Below are 18373 nucleotides of genomic sequence, written 5' to 3' on the forward strand. Positions count from 1 at the left end.
TACCCACAATGCTTGCCTGGCGCCCCCCCCCCGGCCCCGGCGAAGGGGGGGGGGGGGTGGGGGTGTGGGGTGGAGGGTTTTTCCCCCCCCCCGGCCCCTGGGGGGCCCCTGGGGCCCCCGCTCCCCCCCCCCCCCCCCCAGACAAAGGCCAGCGGACTCAACATCCCGCCCTCCCCGCCGGGCTGGATCCCATATTGAACCAAGGCGCCCAGCGACCCCTCCTCCACTCTCCATCTTTTCTTTCTTCCCCATCCTCTCGTCCCCGCCTGCCTCTTCCCCCTCCCCCACCCCTCATCCCCATCCTCCCCCTCTTCACAGGCACATCTGCACGCGCACGCTCGCTCGCTCGTTCGCTCGCACGCACGCACACCTACACACAATGAAGGAGCGCGTCAGGAAGTCCAAGGCCCAGCCCGCGCGCCACGACCCGCTGCATCTGCAGATTGCTTCGGATATCCAGGTGACCGACCATCTCAGCCAGACCGGGCGCGGTGCCTCGCGGCGTGAGCGTGTCCGCGGCGCCGGCGCCAAGCCCGAGCTCGGCATTGATGATGAGAATGAGGCCCCGCTGGATGCCCGGATGTCGCAGAAGATCCGGATGATCGCGCGCGAGCAGCTGCGCGAGCTGCGCGACGACCAGGACCAGGCTGCTGACGCGGCGTCCGACGCGGCCGCCGTCGCCGCGGCCGCGGCCGCCGACGCCATGGCCACCGAGGACTTCGAGGAGGCCGAGGAAGTCGATGAGGATGATGAGGCTAGCTACCGTGATGCCGTCCGCCTCGCCGAGTCCCAGGTGCGTCATAGCACATTTACAATGCATTTCCCGCCCCCCCCCCTCCCCTCCCCTCCCCTCTCCTCTCCTCCGCGTCTCGCCTTGCTGCCCCTCTCACCGTCCCCCTGCTGGCAGATCTCCGAGTCGGAGCGCAACCTCCTGGAGCAGTTCATGCCCAGCTTCGGTGCCCGGCGCGCCGCCCCGCGCACCATCGCCGACTTGATCATGGAGAAGCTCGAGTCCAAGAAGAGCCGCATCAACAAGCTCCAGTCGACCGACGATGAGACCCCTCTTTCTCACCTGGACGACAAGGTCGTCGAGGTTTATTCCAGGTGTGTTTCTCCCCGTTCCTCCCCCCCCCCCCCCCCCCCCCCCCCCCCCCCCCCCCCCCCCCGTTATCCCGATCTTGGGTCTCCGGTCGTTGTCTCACGCAGCATGTGCCGACATGTGTCCCCTGTCCTCCCCCTGATGTCCCTCAGTGTGGGGAATATCCTCTCCCGCTACCGGTCCGGCAAGGTTCCCAAGGCCTTCAAGATCATTCCCACCCTGACCAACTGGGAGGAGGTCCTGTACCTGACTCGCCCGGATGACTGGACCCCGAATGCCCTGTTCCAGGCGACCCGGCTCTTCGCATCGAGCTTCAACCCCAAGATGGCCCAGCGCTTCTTCAATGTGGTCCTCCTGCCGCGCGTTCGCTATGAGTTTACCGTCTCCAAGAAGATCAACTTCCACATTTACATGTCCCTCCGGAAAGCCCTCTACAAGCCGGCTGCCTTCTTCAAGGGCATTCTCATCCCCCTGTGTGAGGTGTGTCCTGTTGCGGCCCAGTACCCGGCCCCACGCTCCCCCGCGCTCCCTTACGCCCCGGCCGCCATATCCGCACTTGCTGTCCCGGCCCTCGCCCCTCCTTCCTTGTCGCTCACTCCCTCCCTTTCTCCTTCTCTCTCTCTCTCTCCCCCTCTCCCCCTCTCCCCCCCCCCTCCACCGCCAGTCCAACGACTGCACCCTCCGTGAGGCGGCGGTCATTGGCTCGGTCCTGGCCAAGTCCTCCGTGCCGAGTCTCCACTCCGCGGTGGCCATCCTGCGCATCGCCGACATGGAGTACAGCGGCGTCAACAGCCTGCTGCTGCGCGTTCTCCTGGACAAGAAGTATGCCCTGCCGTACCGGGTGATCGACTCGCTGGTGCTGCACTTCATTCGCTTCACGCATGACGATCGCCAGCTGCCGGTGCTTTGGCACCAGTCGCTGTTGGTCTTCATTCAGCGCTACAAGGGCGACATGACCACCGAGCAGCGCGATCTGATCATGGCTCTCCTGCGCAAGCACTCGCACCCGGGCATTGGGCCAGAGATCCGCCGTGAGATTCTGGAGAGTCGTTCGCGCGAGGAGCGTGAGGCCGCCTCCAACGAGGTCTCGGCCGCCGGTTTCGAGGACATGTTCGCCGACCTGTAGACTGTGCGAATGCGCTTGCGTGTGTGTGTGTGTGTGTGTGTAAACACAGCTGCTCGTGCGTGCGTGCGTGCGTGCGTGCGCACCCCCCTGCTCGCACACATGCCCCCCTCAGCACACATCTCCGAGCAGCTCCTGCGCTCGGAAGATGCCGCACATTCTGGCGGCATGTGCGCGAGGGGTGGGCCCAGCCTTTCTCACACTCTTGTAACATATAATATTTATACACATACATTGTTATTGCTCTTTTTCTCTTGCGCCCCACGAGAACCGAAGAATGCAGGGGGGGGGAGTGGAGCAATTCCCACATGGCTGGATGTCAGCATAAAGGGGGGAATTCCGATTGGGCCCGCACGTGTAATCGCCGGACCACCGAAAGAGCGGCAAAAGGTCTATGTATGTATTTGAGGGGACGAAGGGTGAGGGCGATGTGGTTTCGCGGCGCTCAGAAAGGAGAAGGGAAAGGAAGGGGGGATAGACAACCCCTCTCACCGAAGCATGGGAAGGCGCGGCAGGCGCCGGGCAATGGTCGATCCGATCCACACGGGCACCACCACCAGCAGAATGACGGCCAGCGAGGCGCCAGCCACGTTGGCATACGGATGCCGCGGGGCCCGACACAGGGGGTCGGTCATGGCCAGCAGGACCACCCGCAGCCAGGGCTCCAAAGCGGGCCGGTCCAGGCGCAGGTATTCGCCCAGGAGGCGCCGGGGCCCCGGTGCACAGGCCAAGCCGTCCGCCAGCGGGCGGCCACCGAGGGTCAAATCGATGGGCAGCCATTCGGACAGGCGGGTGGATCGGCCGATGCGGGCCGCCAGGCGGGAGCAGTCGTCGCCGACCGGCGAGCAGCCAAGCCGCGCGTCGCGAGCCATCTTCATGGCCGGGCTGTCGGCACAGTAGATGGAGGTGGCTCCGCTCGGGGAGGCGCACATGTCCGTCAGGGCGGCCCAATGTCCGAAGGCATGCCAAACGAAGCCTCGCAGGACGTCTCGCGGGATGGCCGGCAGGCGTCGGGCCGCGTCGCGCAAAACCGGCGCCCAGATGGCCGCCGTGCCGCCACTGCTGCCGGCACCGGCGGCGCCCGCGAAGGCCGGGCGTTGGCCAAGCTCAACGGCCGCCTCTTGCACCGGGGCCAGCCAAGCGCCGGCCGGGATCGGGGCCGCCAGCGCCGCCAACAGGCGGAAGGGATTCGCCGTGGCCCTGGGCCAGCAGGGAGTGCATGTCTGGGTCGGGGAGCAGTCGGTCCAAAAGCCGGGGCTGGTTTCGGGGCTTGAGGAGTTGGAGGGTGTCAAGAAAGGTAGATCCAGCCCCGGGCAGGCCCAGTACGTGAAGCCCATGCCGCGGACCGAGTAGTCCGCCAGATTCCCGGCAAACAGGTCATCTGTCCAGGAGAGCAGGTCCTCCACCTGCTCTTGGGAGAGGACATCGTGGGCACTTGTCGGAGTGGCCAGCGGGGTTACTAGCCGAGGGGGCTGGGGCTGCGAGGCCGCGAGACCGAATGCCAGCAGTAGGAGCAAAAGCCCCGGGAGGAGGGCAAGCGGGGCCCTCATGCTTGCGTGAAGCATGCAAAGGGGTGGTGCTTGTGTGCCCGAGAAGCAGCAAGAGACACGGGGGGAGGTGAGGCAGGTGAGGGAGGGAAGGGGGCGGCCCCGGGGCGGGGGGAGGGTTGCGCGCGAGGCTCCCCCCAGCTTTGGCGCCAATGTCCGGGGGGTGTGGTTTTCTCAGCATTTCCGGCGATCCGTGAGGACCGTGCTGCCCTTGCTGCCGGACAGCGCGCGGGCGTGGGCAGGCTCCCGGCAGGGCGCCAGAGCATCAGCCACCAAGACGCTTCAGATCTGGGCTCCAGAATCCACGGTCAGCCGACCCGCACAACACGTGCCGCCGTCTGAGGCGTGTATCATCATTACCCACAATGCTTGCCTGGCGCCCCCCCCCCGGGGGGCGGCCACCAGGAGGGGGGAGGGGGTGGACGACGCATGTGTGTCGACCCTTCACGATTGGGCCGGCCAGAGACGCAAAGAGGACAGCGCGGGAAGGAGCTGTTCTCTCGGGCCCCTCCCGCCGCCCCGTGCTCGCGTTCATGCACCCGCGCGCCCTCGCCCAGCAGGGACTACAAAGCACAAAAAAAGGAGACGAGTAAAATGGCGCAAATGACGCTGCCCCCCCCCCACCCCCACACACACGCCCGTCCGGGAATCTCAGACCCGCCTCGGGCCGGTCTCAGCCCACCCCGCGTAGCCGTGTTGGCCGGTTAGTTTTGGGCCGCCGCAGGCACCTATTCTTGTGCACTTTGGCCAAGGGCGAGTGGGCGTTTGGGTTGTCCTCTTTGAGCACCAGCCCGCCGGAGGCTGCCAGCCCCTCTTGGGCCCCGCCCCACGGAGGGGTAACATGTAGCCGCGCGAGAACGGCCTCGACAACCGCGTGCGTCTGTGTGTATGTGCCCCTTCTTTCCCGGGGCCGGGCGCCCCCGCCCCCTCCCCCCCTCCCGCTCCCGCTCCCGCTCCCGCTCCCGCTCCCGCTCCCGCTCCCTGGGCGGGCAGAGGGCCGCGGGAGGAACAGAGCTACCGCCGCACATCGCCCCCTGGGGAAATCGATGCCTTTGGGGCACCATGGCGCGGAGCTACCCTGCATCGACAAGTTCCGCGGGCCATGTCATGGGGTCGGAGATTTTAGCCCCCCCCCCCCCCCCTCCCCCGCGCTCCCGCCCTCCGCTCCTCGGCCCCTGCTGGTGGGTGGCTCGGGGCCTCGGGTCGGGGGAGGGGAGGGGGAAAAGGGCCACGTCGAAGTGAAAGCCCCAAAGATGCCAGCCCCCAAGTTCGGCAAGCACACACGGACATACTTTTGCAGGGAGAAATATGTATAGACCGTACCTGCACACGGGCGCGGGCCGTTTGTCAAGGTGGGTCCGGGACTCGGGCTGACCGCAGGCTGGCTGTCGGCCGAACCGACTGGCCTCTGCTAGCGCACGTGTGAAATGCCGGGCAGGGAGTCGGCTCTCGACTGGCGCATGGAGTGCGCATGTCGCGCCGGCTCGTGCCTGGGGGGCCGGGGTGGGGGTGCAGCCGGAGGGGGCCGGCATTTGCTCGGCCTTTTTTTTTTCTAACGGGTTGACATGTGGCAAGCTACACCACCCCACCAACACCCGATCGGCGTGAGAGTCGGGGCTTGGGCCGGGCCGTCTCGCCCGGCCCGGAGTCCCCGCCGTGGCGGCCCAAGAAAAGCGATTCCCGGGAAGGTGAGCCGGGGACCTGGGCCACGGTGCTCAAGGCGACCCCCGAGCCATCCCCCCTCGCGCCCCGTGTGAAAGCTCGTCATTCTGCAGGACCCGGCCCCCTTGCAATGCCGGCCCGGCGTACGAGGCGGCGAGAGCACGCGGGAAAGCGATACACATGTGCATGCGCCACCCCGGCTCCCCATGAGAAAGGGCATGGGGCATGATGACCCACAATCTGCCGACGGGCCGGTCGAAATGCGGTGCCCCTGACAAACGGGCCGCCCGCCCCGCCATGCTCAAGTCCGGGCTTCGGGCTTTCGCGCCATCCTCACCTTTCGCTCGCGGTCGCGCCCTCGTTGTGTCTCTTTCTCTTTCTCTTTCTCTCTCTCTCTCTTTCTCTCGCGGGATCCCTCGCGCCTTTCCCTGCCGTCCTCCCCCCCCCCCCGGGGTGGGCGGGGAGCCATCGGGGAGGACAGCCTCCCGCCAAAGCAGCTGACCGAGCAGAAGGACAGCAAAATGAAGTACGGCCATAAATAATGATCTCCCGAAAACACCGCAAACACCATACGTAGCTGGGCCTCTCCCTCGGGGGGCATCCCTTCGCGAGAGTTCTCGATGTACGTGCGCGCGAGCCCGACCCTGGTGGAGTAGTGGCACAAGCGTGCTGGCCGGCAGTGCACTGGCAACGGGACATTAGGCCGGTCTCTGGCCGGACACCCGGAGCGGCGCACACCGGTGGCAAAGATGACGGGAAGTTAGATCGCAGGCAAAGGCGATGGATGGGGGCCACCCGCGAGCATTCAGGCATTTTGTCCCTGCAGGCGCCCTTGCGCCCGCACGCCCCGCTGTAATTGGCGTCCGTGCCGACTCTTGGAGCATTCGGGGAAGTGCCTCACGGGGAACGACCAACTGAAAGAAGGAGGATGTTTTTCCGTTTGTCTCATCCCTGGCGACCCAGTTGGCGTGTATCGGTATCCATCCAGGCGAGCGGGCGGTCTGGGCCCATCCCTTTGGGTTCTTCCGAGCCGCCCTTCCTCTCTGTCTCTCTCTCTCTCTCTCGCACACACACACACACATGGACACGTGCACGTACATGCTCGCTCACTCGAATACAACCTTACAGGTGGCGGGAGCCGGGGGGGAGGGGGGGGAGGGGGCAGATCTAGCCTCTGGAAATTCCCCACAAAGCACACTTGTACGGCCTTCGGCTCCGGTGTGCAGCCCCGGAGGATTGTGCTTATTGGCACCACCGGCCTGGGCGAGGCGCCGAGGGCGGCACACCGTCGGGCAGGGATGTTTGTGCAGGCGTGGTTGCTGCCACCCCGGGTGCCACTACTGAAAGGGGGGCCAGCCCCGTCTGGGTGCCCCCACTCCATTTCTCGAGCAGTTGAATGACCGAATGGTGGGCTCGTACACAAGCGCACGCGGGCGGCTCCTTTCTGTCCTTCGCCCCCCCCCCCCCGCCCCCCCGCTCTGTCGGTCTGCCGCTCTCCCCGCTGGTAAGGCTGTCCCCCCGAGGAAAGCTCCCGAGTGTGCAATATCCCCATCTACACCATGCGTGGGTGGGCGAGGGACGCCTTGGGCCGGCTCTTGCGCATGAATGCCGAAAGCCCCTTGGGGGGGGGGGGAACTGCGAGGGTCGCCCGCTTGTCGGGGCCATCGCGCACACCGGGATGTACCCCGTTGGCGCGATCCCCTCCGGCTCTCCCCAGCCCCCGAGCCCAACCGGGAGCGGCGCCCATTTTTCCCCACCCCTGGTGATGAATTAATTTCCCCCGCGACTGGCTGCCAGTGTGCCACTGCGCGTTTGCCCACAGCCAAGAATAGTGCACTCCCGACCGCGGGAGCGCCGGCACACTTGCATGCACATGGGCGCCGAGCGCGAAGCAGATATGTGTGCGTGTGCGTGTGTGTGGTCTGATCAATGCACCGGAAATGCATTGGGGGATCCGTGTGACGGATCGATGCGCGTCGGCACTCCATCATGTGGAGAAATAAACAAACACTCCCGCACACCCACACACCCACACACATGCACGCCCGAGTGGAGGACCGGGCGGGCACGCAGGCAGAAGGATCCCCCCCCCCCTACTACAAGGTCCACACGCACACATCCTCACTAACATGTCCCCCGGGAGCTCAGGCAAAAGGAGAGCCAGCAATGGGCTGGAAGCCGCGGCAAGGGTAATAGGGAAGAAGTTGCGGCCTGTTCCCGCCCTCCCAGGGACCCACTTGCCCCTCACACCGATATGGTAGCCAATGGCAGAATTGCCCCGTCTCCCCCTCCCAACCCGTCTGCTCTGTATAAGGGTAACCCCCTTGGCCGGCGACTTTTAGATCTTCCCCCACAAGCATCTCGCCTTCTCGTTCTTTTGGCCGTCTCCCATGCACCCGAAGCCGCCTAAGGCCTCTTCTCGCGTCCCGGCCCCTCGCCGCTACTCCTGACTCTGCTCGGCCGGCACCCAACCGGACCTCGGCCTCGGCCTCGCCTCCAATACCCTCTCAGCCACCGATCCCAGCCACCGGTCCAAAGCCACCGATCCAAAGCCACCGATCCAAAGCCACCGATCCAAAGCCACACGTCTCAACCACTGTCCATGCCAGCTGAAGGATGATCTGTCTACTCCTTTTGGCTCTGGCGGCTCTTCTGGCCGAGGGTCCCGCCCGCGCCCAGGCCGCCGTGGCGGCCGAGCGCCCGGGCCTCCTAGTCGACCACCGGGCCTTGGACTTGGATTCCATCCCCCTCTTCCCCCACAAGTACCACCTGATCCACCAAAACTATCCCCTCTCCGGGTACCAGGACGGGTGGTACACCCTGCGCGCGCATGACTACATGTCCCTCGATCCGAAGGCCGATCCGCTGGCGGCGGACGGCTATGAAGAGGTGGACCTCGGGGACTTGACCCTGACTCGACGCCTGCCGGGGGCATCGGACCGGTCGAGCGCCGGCACGGACGCGGTGCCGCCCCCGTACGAGCTGTCCGGGGGGCTGTTCGGCCGCGGGCCGCCGGAGCCGATCCTGGTCAATGCCCGTGGCGAGGGGTTCGGCCTTTGGGTCGAGCGGAATAACACCACCCACGAGTACTTTCCCCATGTCCAAGTGCACGATTGGCAAATGGTCATGCACTCCGGAGACCGGGCCCGGTCGGTGGTCCTGCCCTATCGGCTGCTCGGGGTCTTCACCCTTGACGCGTGTCCCTGGACCACCCAGACCGGCCAGTGCCCGCTGGGGCTGATGGTGGACCACCCCTTCGGGCCGATGCTCAGTGTGACCTTCATCCGCCAGCAGGATGGCTGGGAGTTGCTCTTCCCCGGCAGCAAGTTCCTCCACCACCCGGGGGACTTCCTGGTGTCGGCCAATCTCACCGGCACCGGCCGCATGGACATCTACCAGGTGGTGGTGGAGGGCAAGCGCGCTCGACTGCTGCGGTTCTTCCTCCACTGGACCGGCAATACGCCGGGGTCCGATGGGTGGACCGAGCTGCTTAGCTGGCCGGTCGATGGGCCGGTGGTGTCCTTCCGGTCGATGTACCTGGACCCGAAGGCCGAGTGCCCGGTCTTCGTGGTATCGACCCAGCGCACCAATGACATGCGCACCTACGACTTCCTGGTAAACCGGGCATGCGGCAGCCGGGCCCCGAGCATGTCCTGGCACACGTCGCTGACCAATCTCTTTGAGCTGCACTTCCAGCAGGTCGTCGCCGGACCGGCGGAGCCCCGGCGAGCGGTCACCTCCACCGGCACGGGCATCATCGTGTGGGATGGGGTGCCGAGCCTCGAGCGGATCCTGTGCACGGGCCCCGAGTGCCGGAATGCCCGCATGGACATCAACCTGTCCGGGACCATCTGGCTGCCTGCCGACAAGTTTGCCTTCGTGGACTTCCTCGGCCAAAAGTCCGGCCGGTATCCCCTTGATGGCCTGCCCTTGGATTTGGTTCTCCTGTCCAAGTCCCAATTCCTGCAGGTTCACTCGCTGGAGCCGCGCCTGGCTCATCCGATGGTGGGCCTTCGCAACCACCTGGAGCTTAGTCGTTCATCGACATACATGCTTTGTCCGCCGGCCTACCGCTGGCAGGATCCCAACCATGGGGCGTGCGCCGCCTGCAAGGAGGGCAGCTACAATCCAGCCTACAACCCGGCAGCGCCAGCCATCCAACGTACGGCGCCCCATTTTCCATTCGCCCCCCGCCCCCCTTGTCGGGCCCGCTCTCCTTCGGTGCTTTTTGCCCGTGCCATGGGCCTCTTTCCTTTTCGGGCCCAGCCTCGAGGCCCTCATTCCGCTGGCCTGCACTCCATGCCGGTGTCCCTATGTTAGCTCGCGCCTGGCCGGGCTGCCCTGTCCCCTCCGCCCCCTCCGCCCCCTCCGCCCCTCCGCCCCCTCCGCCCCCTCCGCCCCCTCCGCTACATCGGTCCGCTCCCCATCCTTGCGCTGGCTAACATCACGGCGATCATTTCCCAGGCCCGAAGGAGTGTCGTGCCTGCCCGAAGGGCTGCCGGACGTGCCTCACACCGGAAGAGTGCCTGGCCTGTGCCAGTGGTACCAAAGTCCTGCCATGGGCGCCGAAGCTCGCCCGGCCCAATCCCCAGTGCCTGGCCGCCTGTCCGCAGGGCCACATCGAGTATTACATTGGCATCTGCCTGCATGAGAGCCTGGTGGCCAAGCCGCCGGCGTCCATCCAGCCACGAGTGTACATGAATGAGGAGAACCTGGACGCCCGGCCGACGCGCATCGGCGCCAACTACACGGCCGGGCCGGTGGCCGGGCGCTCCTGGCTACTGGTCAACAAGCAAACCACCCGGCCGAAGGTGTGTGCCTTTGAGGTCCGCCCGGCCGGGCTCGTGGTCGAGTGCGAGACTGTCTTCCTGGATCCCTACGACAATGCGGCCAATGGGGGGGTGGAATTCTTCGAGCACCCCACCGAGCCGGACGGCACGCAGTCCTGGTCGGTGGTGCACTTTTCCTACCGCATGCGGCCCTCCTACCGGCACACCTGGACCCGGCGGCCGGCCCCAGCCTCGTCGGGCACTGGGTCCAAGACGCCCGGGAGCGCCTCCCCGGTGGGTGGGAAGTCCGCGGCCGGGGTAAAAGTGTCCCCCGGGGCCGGGGGCTCCGGCTCCTCGAATGCCGAGGTCACCTCCTTTGAGCGGGTGGAATTCCCGATGGTCGACGGGGCCAATCATGAGGCCTTCCGGATGCTGACCCGGCCGTGGCTACTTCGCGATGGGTCCCGCCGCATGACCACCATGGCCTTCGGCCGAGGGAGCAACTACTTCGATGGGCGCCGGTCTGGCGCGGCCCTGGGCATCAAGGCCAAGGTCCTGGAAGCCCGGGTCATGGGCCCGGCCGATGGCCACCCGCATCTGCTCATCGGTGGCATGAGCCCGCGATCGACCAGTCTCTACATTTGCCACTTGGCCGGGGAGCCGGTGGCCTCCGGGCAGGGGTTCGCCTGCGGCGGGGGAAACCATGTGATCGGCATTGCCGGCGAGCCGGGCGCCGTCTTCACTTGGACCGTGGTCGACTGGAATGGCGACGGCTGGGACGATGTGCTGGTGTCCATCGTCAACAGCGGGCGCACATTCGAGTTCAAGCTTTTCCTCAATGCCCGCCTCGGGTCCGGCAGCGTGTCCTTCCAGGAGGTCATGCACACCAACACCCGGGTCAAGGCCGAGGCCTTGCCCCGCGTCACGGACATGGCCATGGCCCGGCTCATTCCCGGCGACGGGCCCGGCATCTTCCTGATGCTGGACAATGTGGGCTACTTCTTCCGGGCCTTCTTCGCGGACCCGCGCCACCCGAGCTGGGCCATTGTCCACCACCCGATGGAGCTGAAGATGGACAGCATGCGGGCCGCTCTCAGCATCGAGGCCCACGACCTGACGGGCGACGGCCTGGACGAGGTGATCATTCGGTACACCCATACTGCCCACCTCCCGGCCCAGGTGGCTGTCCTCAATACCCAGGACTTCGCCAATCACTGTGGCTGTGGCAAGGAATTCGGCTCGTGCCAGGTGGACGCCTCGTGCACATGTGCGCCGGGGATGTATCGAACGTGTGCGTGACCTTTGCCCCCCCCCCCCCCCCCGACGAGGGACCGGCGGGCGACTCCGGCCGGCCCGGGTCGGGATGCTGGTGGCGGGAAAGGAGGTCCGGATCGTGCTTTGCCCACAACTACGGGGGCCGTTGATTGTGGGGTGGGCTACCCTGCGCCACATGGCGCCCGGATATGGGGGTCATCAGGGCAGGGGCCGGGGCCGGGGCCGGGGCCGGGGCCGGGGCCGGGAAGAACGCGGAGAGCAGGCGAGGCACACTCTCAAAGGCATTGCATACTCACACACACACACACACATACACACACACACACAAACACATACACACACTTGGCCGTTCATACGCTTGTCCCCCAACGACACCGGCGTCGGGCTTGTCCTGTGTGCGCTCTCCATTGGCCATGTCCTCAGTCGACCCGGACCGGCCGTGTGACCGGTGTGCGGCGGCTTGCGGCCCGGCCGGGTGCACTGGCCCCAAGGCGTCCCAGTGCCTGGATTGCGCCGAGGGCCTTCGTCACAGCCCGGGGGTGGGGTGCTACCGGTGCCCGGCCGGCTGCCAGGAGTGCGACCCGCATGTTCTTCTTGGTGGCAAGGCCAGCCCTGGACAGTCGGCCCGGGCTGGCCATGACGCTGGCGATGCTGGCAACGACGACGACGACGACCAGGGCCCTCCACTAGCATCGTGTGTCAAGTGCGAAGATCTCTTCAGCCCCAGCAAGGGGCTCTGCTCCGCCAAGTGTCCCGGGGGGTCCTTCTTCGAAGAGAGTGACCCAGCTGTTTGCCGGCCCTGCGTGTCGCGGTGCCTCCGGTGCACGGGCCCCGGGGCCGGCGATTGCTTGGAGCTTGCCTCGGAGCAGGAGGAGTCGCCGCCAACCGGAAGTACGCCTCCCCGGCGGGTAGAAATTCCCCCGACTGACATCGTCATCTCCACTCCGCGCCCGCCCGCTTGCGAATGTCGCATTGCCGCTGTGCACCGGATTTTCCGACCCCTCCATGCGCTTGTTTGCGAATGTTGCAGGAAGAATCGGTCCAAGTGATTCGAAAGAGCATCCGGCCAGGAGACTGAAAGCCACCGAGTGAACGTGTGAATCGCCCTATGCCGGCCACGGCCGAGGGCAGCAAGGGAGGGCGTTCGCTTCCCGGCCCGACGGGCGCCCGGGGCCCAGCCACCTAGGTCTCACGGCTTCTCGCGGGCCAGACACCGTGATGGGCCAGGGGACGGGCGGCTGTGCGTCCGGAGTAATGGCTGTGCTTGCGCGGAGCCGTGTCAGTGTCGGCGTTTGCGTGTGTGGCTGTGTGTGTTTGTTTGTTTTGCATGTTTGCTCTTGTGCGCGCGCGCGCGTGTGTGTGTGTGTGTGTGTGTGTGTGTGTGTGTGTGTGCACCGGCATATAGACACGCACACGCACACACATACAGCAGTATGCGTTTAGACGTGTCGGGAAAGGGGCCCCCGGTCGGTGCCAGGACCAAGGTGGAAATCGGTTCTCCGCCACCCACCTCCCCTTCTCTCCGGAAGATCCGTGCGGCCGTCTTTCCATGGAGCAATCCCGCCTGTGACGCCTAAAGCGCGGGCGGGAGAGGCCAAGAGCGGCCACCGAGCACGCAGAGAGTTCCACGAGAGAAGAAGAGGCAGATCGAAAGGAATATAGAGCAAGCGAGCGACCGAGGGAGGGCATGTAGATGGTGATCTCCCTTCCTCCGCCCTCCGTGGATTCACAGGAGGCCCCCCCCCCCCCCCGCGTCCTGCTCGTGCCCCGTGTCCCACTCGTGTCCCGTGTCTACCCCTGTGAGAAAGCGACCTGAGGCCCTCCCGGCCGGTGAGACCCTTGCCACTTTATTGCCATCCCTACCGCAAGTCATCGACCTCCTTTCGAGCATGCGCCCCGGCTGCTGCTCGCTCCAGAGGCAGGATCCGGCCCGCGGCCTTTGTCCCTCTCTCTCTCTCTCTGCCCCCCCCCCCCAGCAAGGACACTTACCTGCTGTGAGCGCGCCTTTCCCCAGTGCCGCATGCCTGACCCGGCGCCCCTCATGCCCACGCGCCAGACTGGCATGCATGCATGCATGTGTATGTGTGTGTGTGTGTGCATGCGTGCGTGTGCATGCGTGCGTGTGCCTGTGTATTTCCGTGTCTCTCTGTTTCAGAGTGGGTCTGTGTACCTGTGTCGCCTTTTTGGATCATGTAATTTTGTGTGTTTTGTACCTCAGGCCCAGTCCTGAGCCTTGCCTTTCACTCCGTGGGGGCCCGTCTCCCCACGTCGGAAATGTAGACTCCCCTTTCACCCCTGTGTGTTGTGTCGTGGCCGGGTGCTTCCTTTTCCATGGGCTGGCGAAAGCCGGCTCCCCCTCCCCCTCCCTCCCCCTTTCACCATACCCCCCTCCCCCCCCCCCACACACATACATACGCATGGCACCCGGGGAAGCTCTCCGCCACATGCCGCCATCTCACTCATGATGAATCCTTCGCCCCACCCCCCGGTCCCGTGAAACCCGACTACCACTTGCCTTTCAGGCCGTGCCGTGTCGCCGCTCATTATTGGCCTGGTGTCAGCAGGGTCGGTGCTCATGATGGTGATCTTCCTGGCCATCATTCTTTATTGCGTCATACACACACGCAAGGCCACCAATCGAAAGCTTCCCATCCCCATGGCTCGGCCGCGCCGAGAGACAGGCTATGCAGGGAAGTCCGTGCGTAATGTCCCGCAAAGAGAATGCCCGTCTTGGGTCCGGAGGGAGGGGGGGGGGGGGAGGGGTGGGGAACCAGCGAGGCCATTGTCCCCCCTCGCGATTGTCCATCGGACCTAACATCCTTGGTGATTGTGGCCTTTCGTCGAACGAACCCCCCCCCCTCGGGCCAATGGGCCGCTTGTGGACGCTACAGGACCCGGGCGGTGCGCTCATATCTGTGGTCAACCATTACCCTCCCCCCCCCCCCGTCCCCTCCCAATGCGACATGCCCTTCGACTGACATGCCTCTGGTGTCCTGCCTCCGCGCATCCTTCGCCCTCCGCCCGACATACATATTCCCACATGCACACACACACATGCACACACACACATGCACACAAACAGAAGATACCGCCCCGCCCAGCCTGGAAGACATGCCCATGGAAGAGTGTGCTGAAGGGTATCCCTACGACACATGCGAGCACCCTATTTCCGGAATCAATGATATTGCCCACTGTCTGGATGACGGAGAGGCATACGGTCTGCCAGCAATGCGCAAATAGATGCCCAGCTTGGTTGTTCGCCTCGCGGGGCACTCGTTTCCCCCTTCGCCTCCTGGCCATGCTCCGGCCCGGGAGACACATGCATGGCGACACTTCGGCGCAACGACATTTCCCCCATGACGACCAGCGGGCACTTGATTTGCCTGTTGAGCTGCTGGCAGCCGGACGGGAGTAGGAAGGAGGGACGGGTGCGGGGGAGGGGGGGAGGATGGCCAGAACCACATCGACTAGGGGATTCCGAGGAAGTGGCCTCCCCCGGCATGTCGCAGCAAAACCCCGGCTTCGCATTGCTCTTGCCAAAACAAGCAAGACATTCCCAATCCCCGGGGAAATGGGCCCTGGGCCAGGCCGGAGGTCAAATGGCCTTCCGGTAGACAGGAAAAAGGGCTTTCTCCATCGGACTAGCCGTCCACAGAGATGCATAGCCAGAGCGAAGACAGCATGCGGAAGGAGACAAAAGGGAAGATACACGCGCATGCTGACACAAGGGGACGAAATGACTTTGGATGTATATGTACTAGGGAAGGAGGAGGGAGGCAGGGAGGGGATAAAAAGGGCTGGGCCACATGGTCACACGCGGGGGTGAGCCAAAAGAAAAAACGGGATCTATGCACCCGACCGTTCCGCGCGGGCGCCAGACGACGGGGAGTGGGGAGAGAGGGAGAGGGAGAGAGAGAGAGAGAGAGAGAGGGAGAGGGAGAGGGAGAGGGAGGGAGAGGGAGGAAGGCAGGCGCGAAATGTGGCCAGAGGGGCACAAGAAGGATGGGGCGAGGAGATTGGAGGGAGCGCGCTCAGGCGCCTGGTGGTTTCTAACTGAAAGGGCCGGACAGGTGGGCACACTGGCGCCTCGCCAAAGCTCCTCATTTCGCGGGGACAGCCTGTGAACAAGCGCCAGCATGTCGGCTGGAGGAGGCTTCCTCCCCGCCTCGCCCCGCGCCTTGGTCCGTGCCATGAGCAGATGGAAGGATAGAGAGGGGGAAGGGACAGGAGGGAAGACAGCTGGTGCACGTGCGGCTCATGCAGGCAAAGCGAGGGACATCGCACTTGAGGGAGCGATTGGCTGAGAGGGAGAGGGAGAGAGGGAGAGAGGGGGGGGGGCGGTACTTTGAGGTACATGAGTGGATAGGCTTCCCGGGGAGAAGGAGAAGGAGAAGGAGAGAGGGAGAGAAAGGAAGAGCGCGGCACAGGCTCTGTTCTCGGGGGGAAGGGGGGGGGGGGAGGGAGAGAAAAAGGAGGAGACGTAAAAGCGTCACGCCCCGCTCACAGCTGGCTGAAGATGAAGAGGTTGTTGGTGGCAGCGACAGCAATGGAGTTCTCGCGAGGGTGCCAGGCGGCGTGGAGGATGCGCTTGGTGATGTCGAGGTTCTCCGGCGGGGAGTTCTGGCCTCCGCTAGAGGGGGAGAGGTCATCGCGGCGTTTCCGGATGCCCAGGCGCGAGCGGGACAGGCTCTGCTTCTTGCGGAAGGCGTTCTTCGAAGCCTCGAGCATGACCTCGCCGTTGCCGTGGATATCGTAAATGTGGAAGTTGTTGTTGTATGAGCCGGTAAGGCATTTCCTGGCGTGGGGGAAAGGGAGGGAGGAGGAGAGATGGCAAGGGGCAGCAACGCAATCGAGTCAGGACACAGGATGAACGGGCGCGCGCGCGCGCGCGCGGGGTGGCGTGAGACGTGGCGAGGTCGCGGTGGACCTGAGGGATGGAGGGGGGTGGGGGGTGGGGTGGGGGGTATCACACGCACTGGCTGTCGCCATTGAAGATGCACTCGAACTTGTCGAAGATGCAGTCGCCCTCGTAGAGATCGCACAGCTTCGGGCGGAGGTGCTCATGAATGTGGATGGTCTTGATGGGCTCACGGTCCATGTTGATATCCCAGATCTTCAGAGTAAGGTAGTCTCTGGAAGCCAGGTACCGGCCGTCGGGAGAGAAACGCACGTCCGAGATGGAGGTGATGATCTCGGAGAAGAAGGACTTGTCCGTGAGGTCGTCGTCGACATAGAAGACTACCAGGGGTGGGGTGGTTTGGTTGGGAGAGCGCGCTCTTCGAGGAAGGGAGCGAGACAGAGAGCGAGAGAGCGAGAGAGAGAGAGAGAGAGAGAGAGAGCGAGCGAGAGAGGACGCACCCTTGGCGGCGGTGTCGCACAGGGCGCGCTGGCGCATGTCAGCCAGGCGGTTGACGCCCTTGCTGCTGCTGTAGGCAAAGATGTTGCACGACTGGGGGTGGAAGTCAGCCGAGGTGATGACCTCGGTCAGGTCCTCCATGTTGGGGGGCTTGATGTCGACGATGTTGAAGGACTGATCACTGATCTCCAAGTTCCAGAGGTTGATGCGCAGGTCATCAGCCGACAGGAAAGTTTCGTTGTCGCTGTTCAGGGCGATGGAGTTGATGTGATAGGCGTGGCCGTTGGCGAACACCCGGCGAGGAACGTGCGTGTGCACGGTGTCGTGCAGCATCATGCGCGGCAGACGCAGGCCGCGCGGGGGGACATTGTAGTGGCCGGTGCCGGCACCCCCGTCGATCTCCTCCTGGTCATAGGTGTCCGCGTCGTCCTCATAGCTGGGAACCACGGACTTTAGCTTCTTGTTGTGGATCTTCCAGAGCTTGATGGTCTTGTCTGTGGATGACGAGGGGAAAGAAGGGGGTAAGTGGCCACGTCCAGGGGCGGCATGGGAGGCAGGAGGGGGAGGGGCAGGCCGCGCTCCGGTGAGTCATGGCGATCCCATGCGTACCGTTGGTGGACAGGAGGAAGTGTGCGGAGTTGGAGCGCTTGCACCAGCGGATCTTGTTGATCTTCTCCTCGATCTCGATACTCTTCAGATAGTCGAACTCCGGATCGTGGCTCTGGAACTCGGTCCAGAAGCGATATTGGCAGCCCTTCTTGTTGTCCTCGCGCTCGAAGAGGACAACACGGCCGCCGCGGTCACCAGTCGCCAGATAGCGGCCCGTCTCGTCGAACTCGACAGCCGAGATGATGTCGGCTGCGGAGGCGGCCACAGGAGAGGCGAGAGGGGGGGACACCGTGAGTGATGGGGGGCCGGGATGCCGGGCATGTCCCACGGGGATGAGCCGACAATGGGCAGGTGCATGGCCGGTGGTGTGTGCGGTGGATATATGGCAACATGTGGGTGTGCCGGTGCAGCACGGGAGGAGGGGGGGGGGCGGGGGCGGGGGCGGGGGCGGGGCACCGGGGGCCAGAGGGGGAAGGCATGCGCACCCTCGGTAATGTCATCGGCGTGGCCCTTGTCGCCGAAACATTGGGAGAACTTCCATCCGCTGTGTTCGTCTGGCATGGTGGGGGTGGTCCGGCTAAAAAAGGAAAACACTTCGCTAAGTAGTGCTGAAAATCGGCCGGCTAGCGCTTAGTGGCTGTCGTGGGGGTTTTGGACGATGGGGACGCGAGGGTAGAAGCAGGCGAGGGGGGCGGGTCAGCGGGAGACACCGAAGAGGAGGGGGAGGGGGAGAGGGGAGGAAGAGGGGGGAGGGAGCGGGAGGGGGGGGGGCTGACATTCGAAAGATAGAAAGAAGGTGAGGAAGGATTGGAGGAGGGAGATAGATAGCTTGGGAAAGAGGGAGGCAGGGGGCGAGGCAGGGGGCGAGAGCGAGGGAGGGAGCGAGAGCGAGCAAGGGCCAGGGCGCGATGCGGAGGAAGGGGGCAAGCCTTG

The 18373-nt window shown here is 64.9% G+C and overlaps 4 protein-coding genes across 4 annotated transcripts; 2 read left to right on the forward strand and 2 right to left on the reverse strand.

Moving 5' to 3' along the window:
• The first annotated feature begins 203 nt into the window (after nucleotides 1-203).
• Nucleotides 204-2263, forward strand: H696_01604 (hypothetical protein). Its single transcript, XM_009495508.1, has 4 exons — nucleotides 204-793; nucleotides 908-1104; nucleotides 1252-1579; nucleotides 1764-2263. The coding sequence occupies exons 1-4, from the start codon at nucleotides 380-382 to the stop codon at nucleotides 2223-2225; spliced, it is 1401 nt and encodes a 466-aa protein (XP_009493783.1). The 5' UTR covers nucleotides 204-379; the 3' UTR covers nucleotides 2226-2263.
• A 447-nt stretch (nucleotides 2264-2710) lies between these two features.
• Nucleotides 2711-3772, reverse strand: H696_01605 (hypothetical protein; the record flags this gene model as incomplete). The annotated part of the gene is made up of 1 exon (XM_009495509.1): nucleotides 2711-3772. The coding sequence occupies one exon, from the start codon at nucleotides 3770-3772 to the stop codon at nucleotides 2711-2713; it is 1062 nt and encodes a 353-aa protein (XP_009493784.1).
• Nucleotides 3773-8047: 4275 nt separating this feature from the next.
• Nucleotides 8048-12692, forward strand: H696_01606 (hypothetical protein; the record flags this gene model as incomplete). Its single annotated transcript, XM_009495510.1, has 4 exons — nucleotides 8048-9593; nucleotides 9896-11491; nucleotides 11899-12178; nucleotides 12506-12692. 4 exons carry the CDS (start codon nucleotides 8048-8050, stop codon nucleotides 12522-12524), a joined length of 3441 nt encoding a protein of 1146 aa, XP_009493785.1. The 3' UTR covers nucleotides 12525-12692.
• Nucleotides 12693-15914: 3222 nt separating this feature from the next.
• On the reverse strand, nucleotides 15915-18082 carry H696_01607 (protein phosphatase PP2A regulatory subunit B). The gene is made up of 5 exons (XM_009495511.1): nucleotides 17926-18082; nucleotides 17441-17689; nucleotides 16834-17325; nucleotides 16452-16713; nucleotides 15915-16270 (listed from the first exon to the last, which is right to left on the reverse strand). Exons 1-5 carry the CDS (start codon nucleotides 17999-18001, stop codon nucleotides 15976-15978), a joined length of 1374 nt encoding a protein of 457 aa, XP_009493786.1. The 5' UTR covers nucleotides 18002-18082; the 3' UTR covers nucleotides 15915-15975.
• Between the last annotated feature and the right edge of the window lie 291 nt (nucleotides 18083-18373).

Source organism: Fonticula alba, assembly GCF_000388065.1.
Source record: "Fonticula alba strain ATCC 38817 unplaced genomic scaffold supercont2.2, whole genome shotgun sequence".
Lineage (NCBI taxonomy): Eukaryota > Rotosphaerida > Fonticulaceae > Fonticula > Fonticula alba.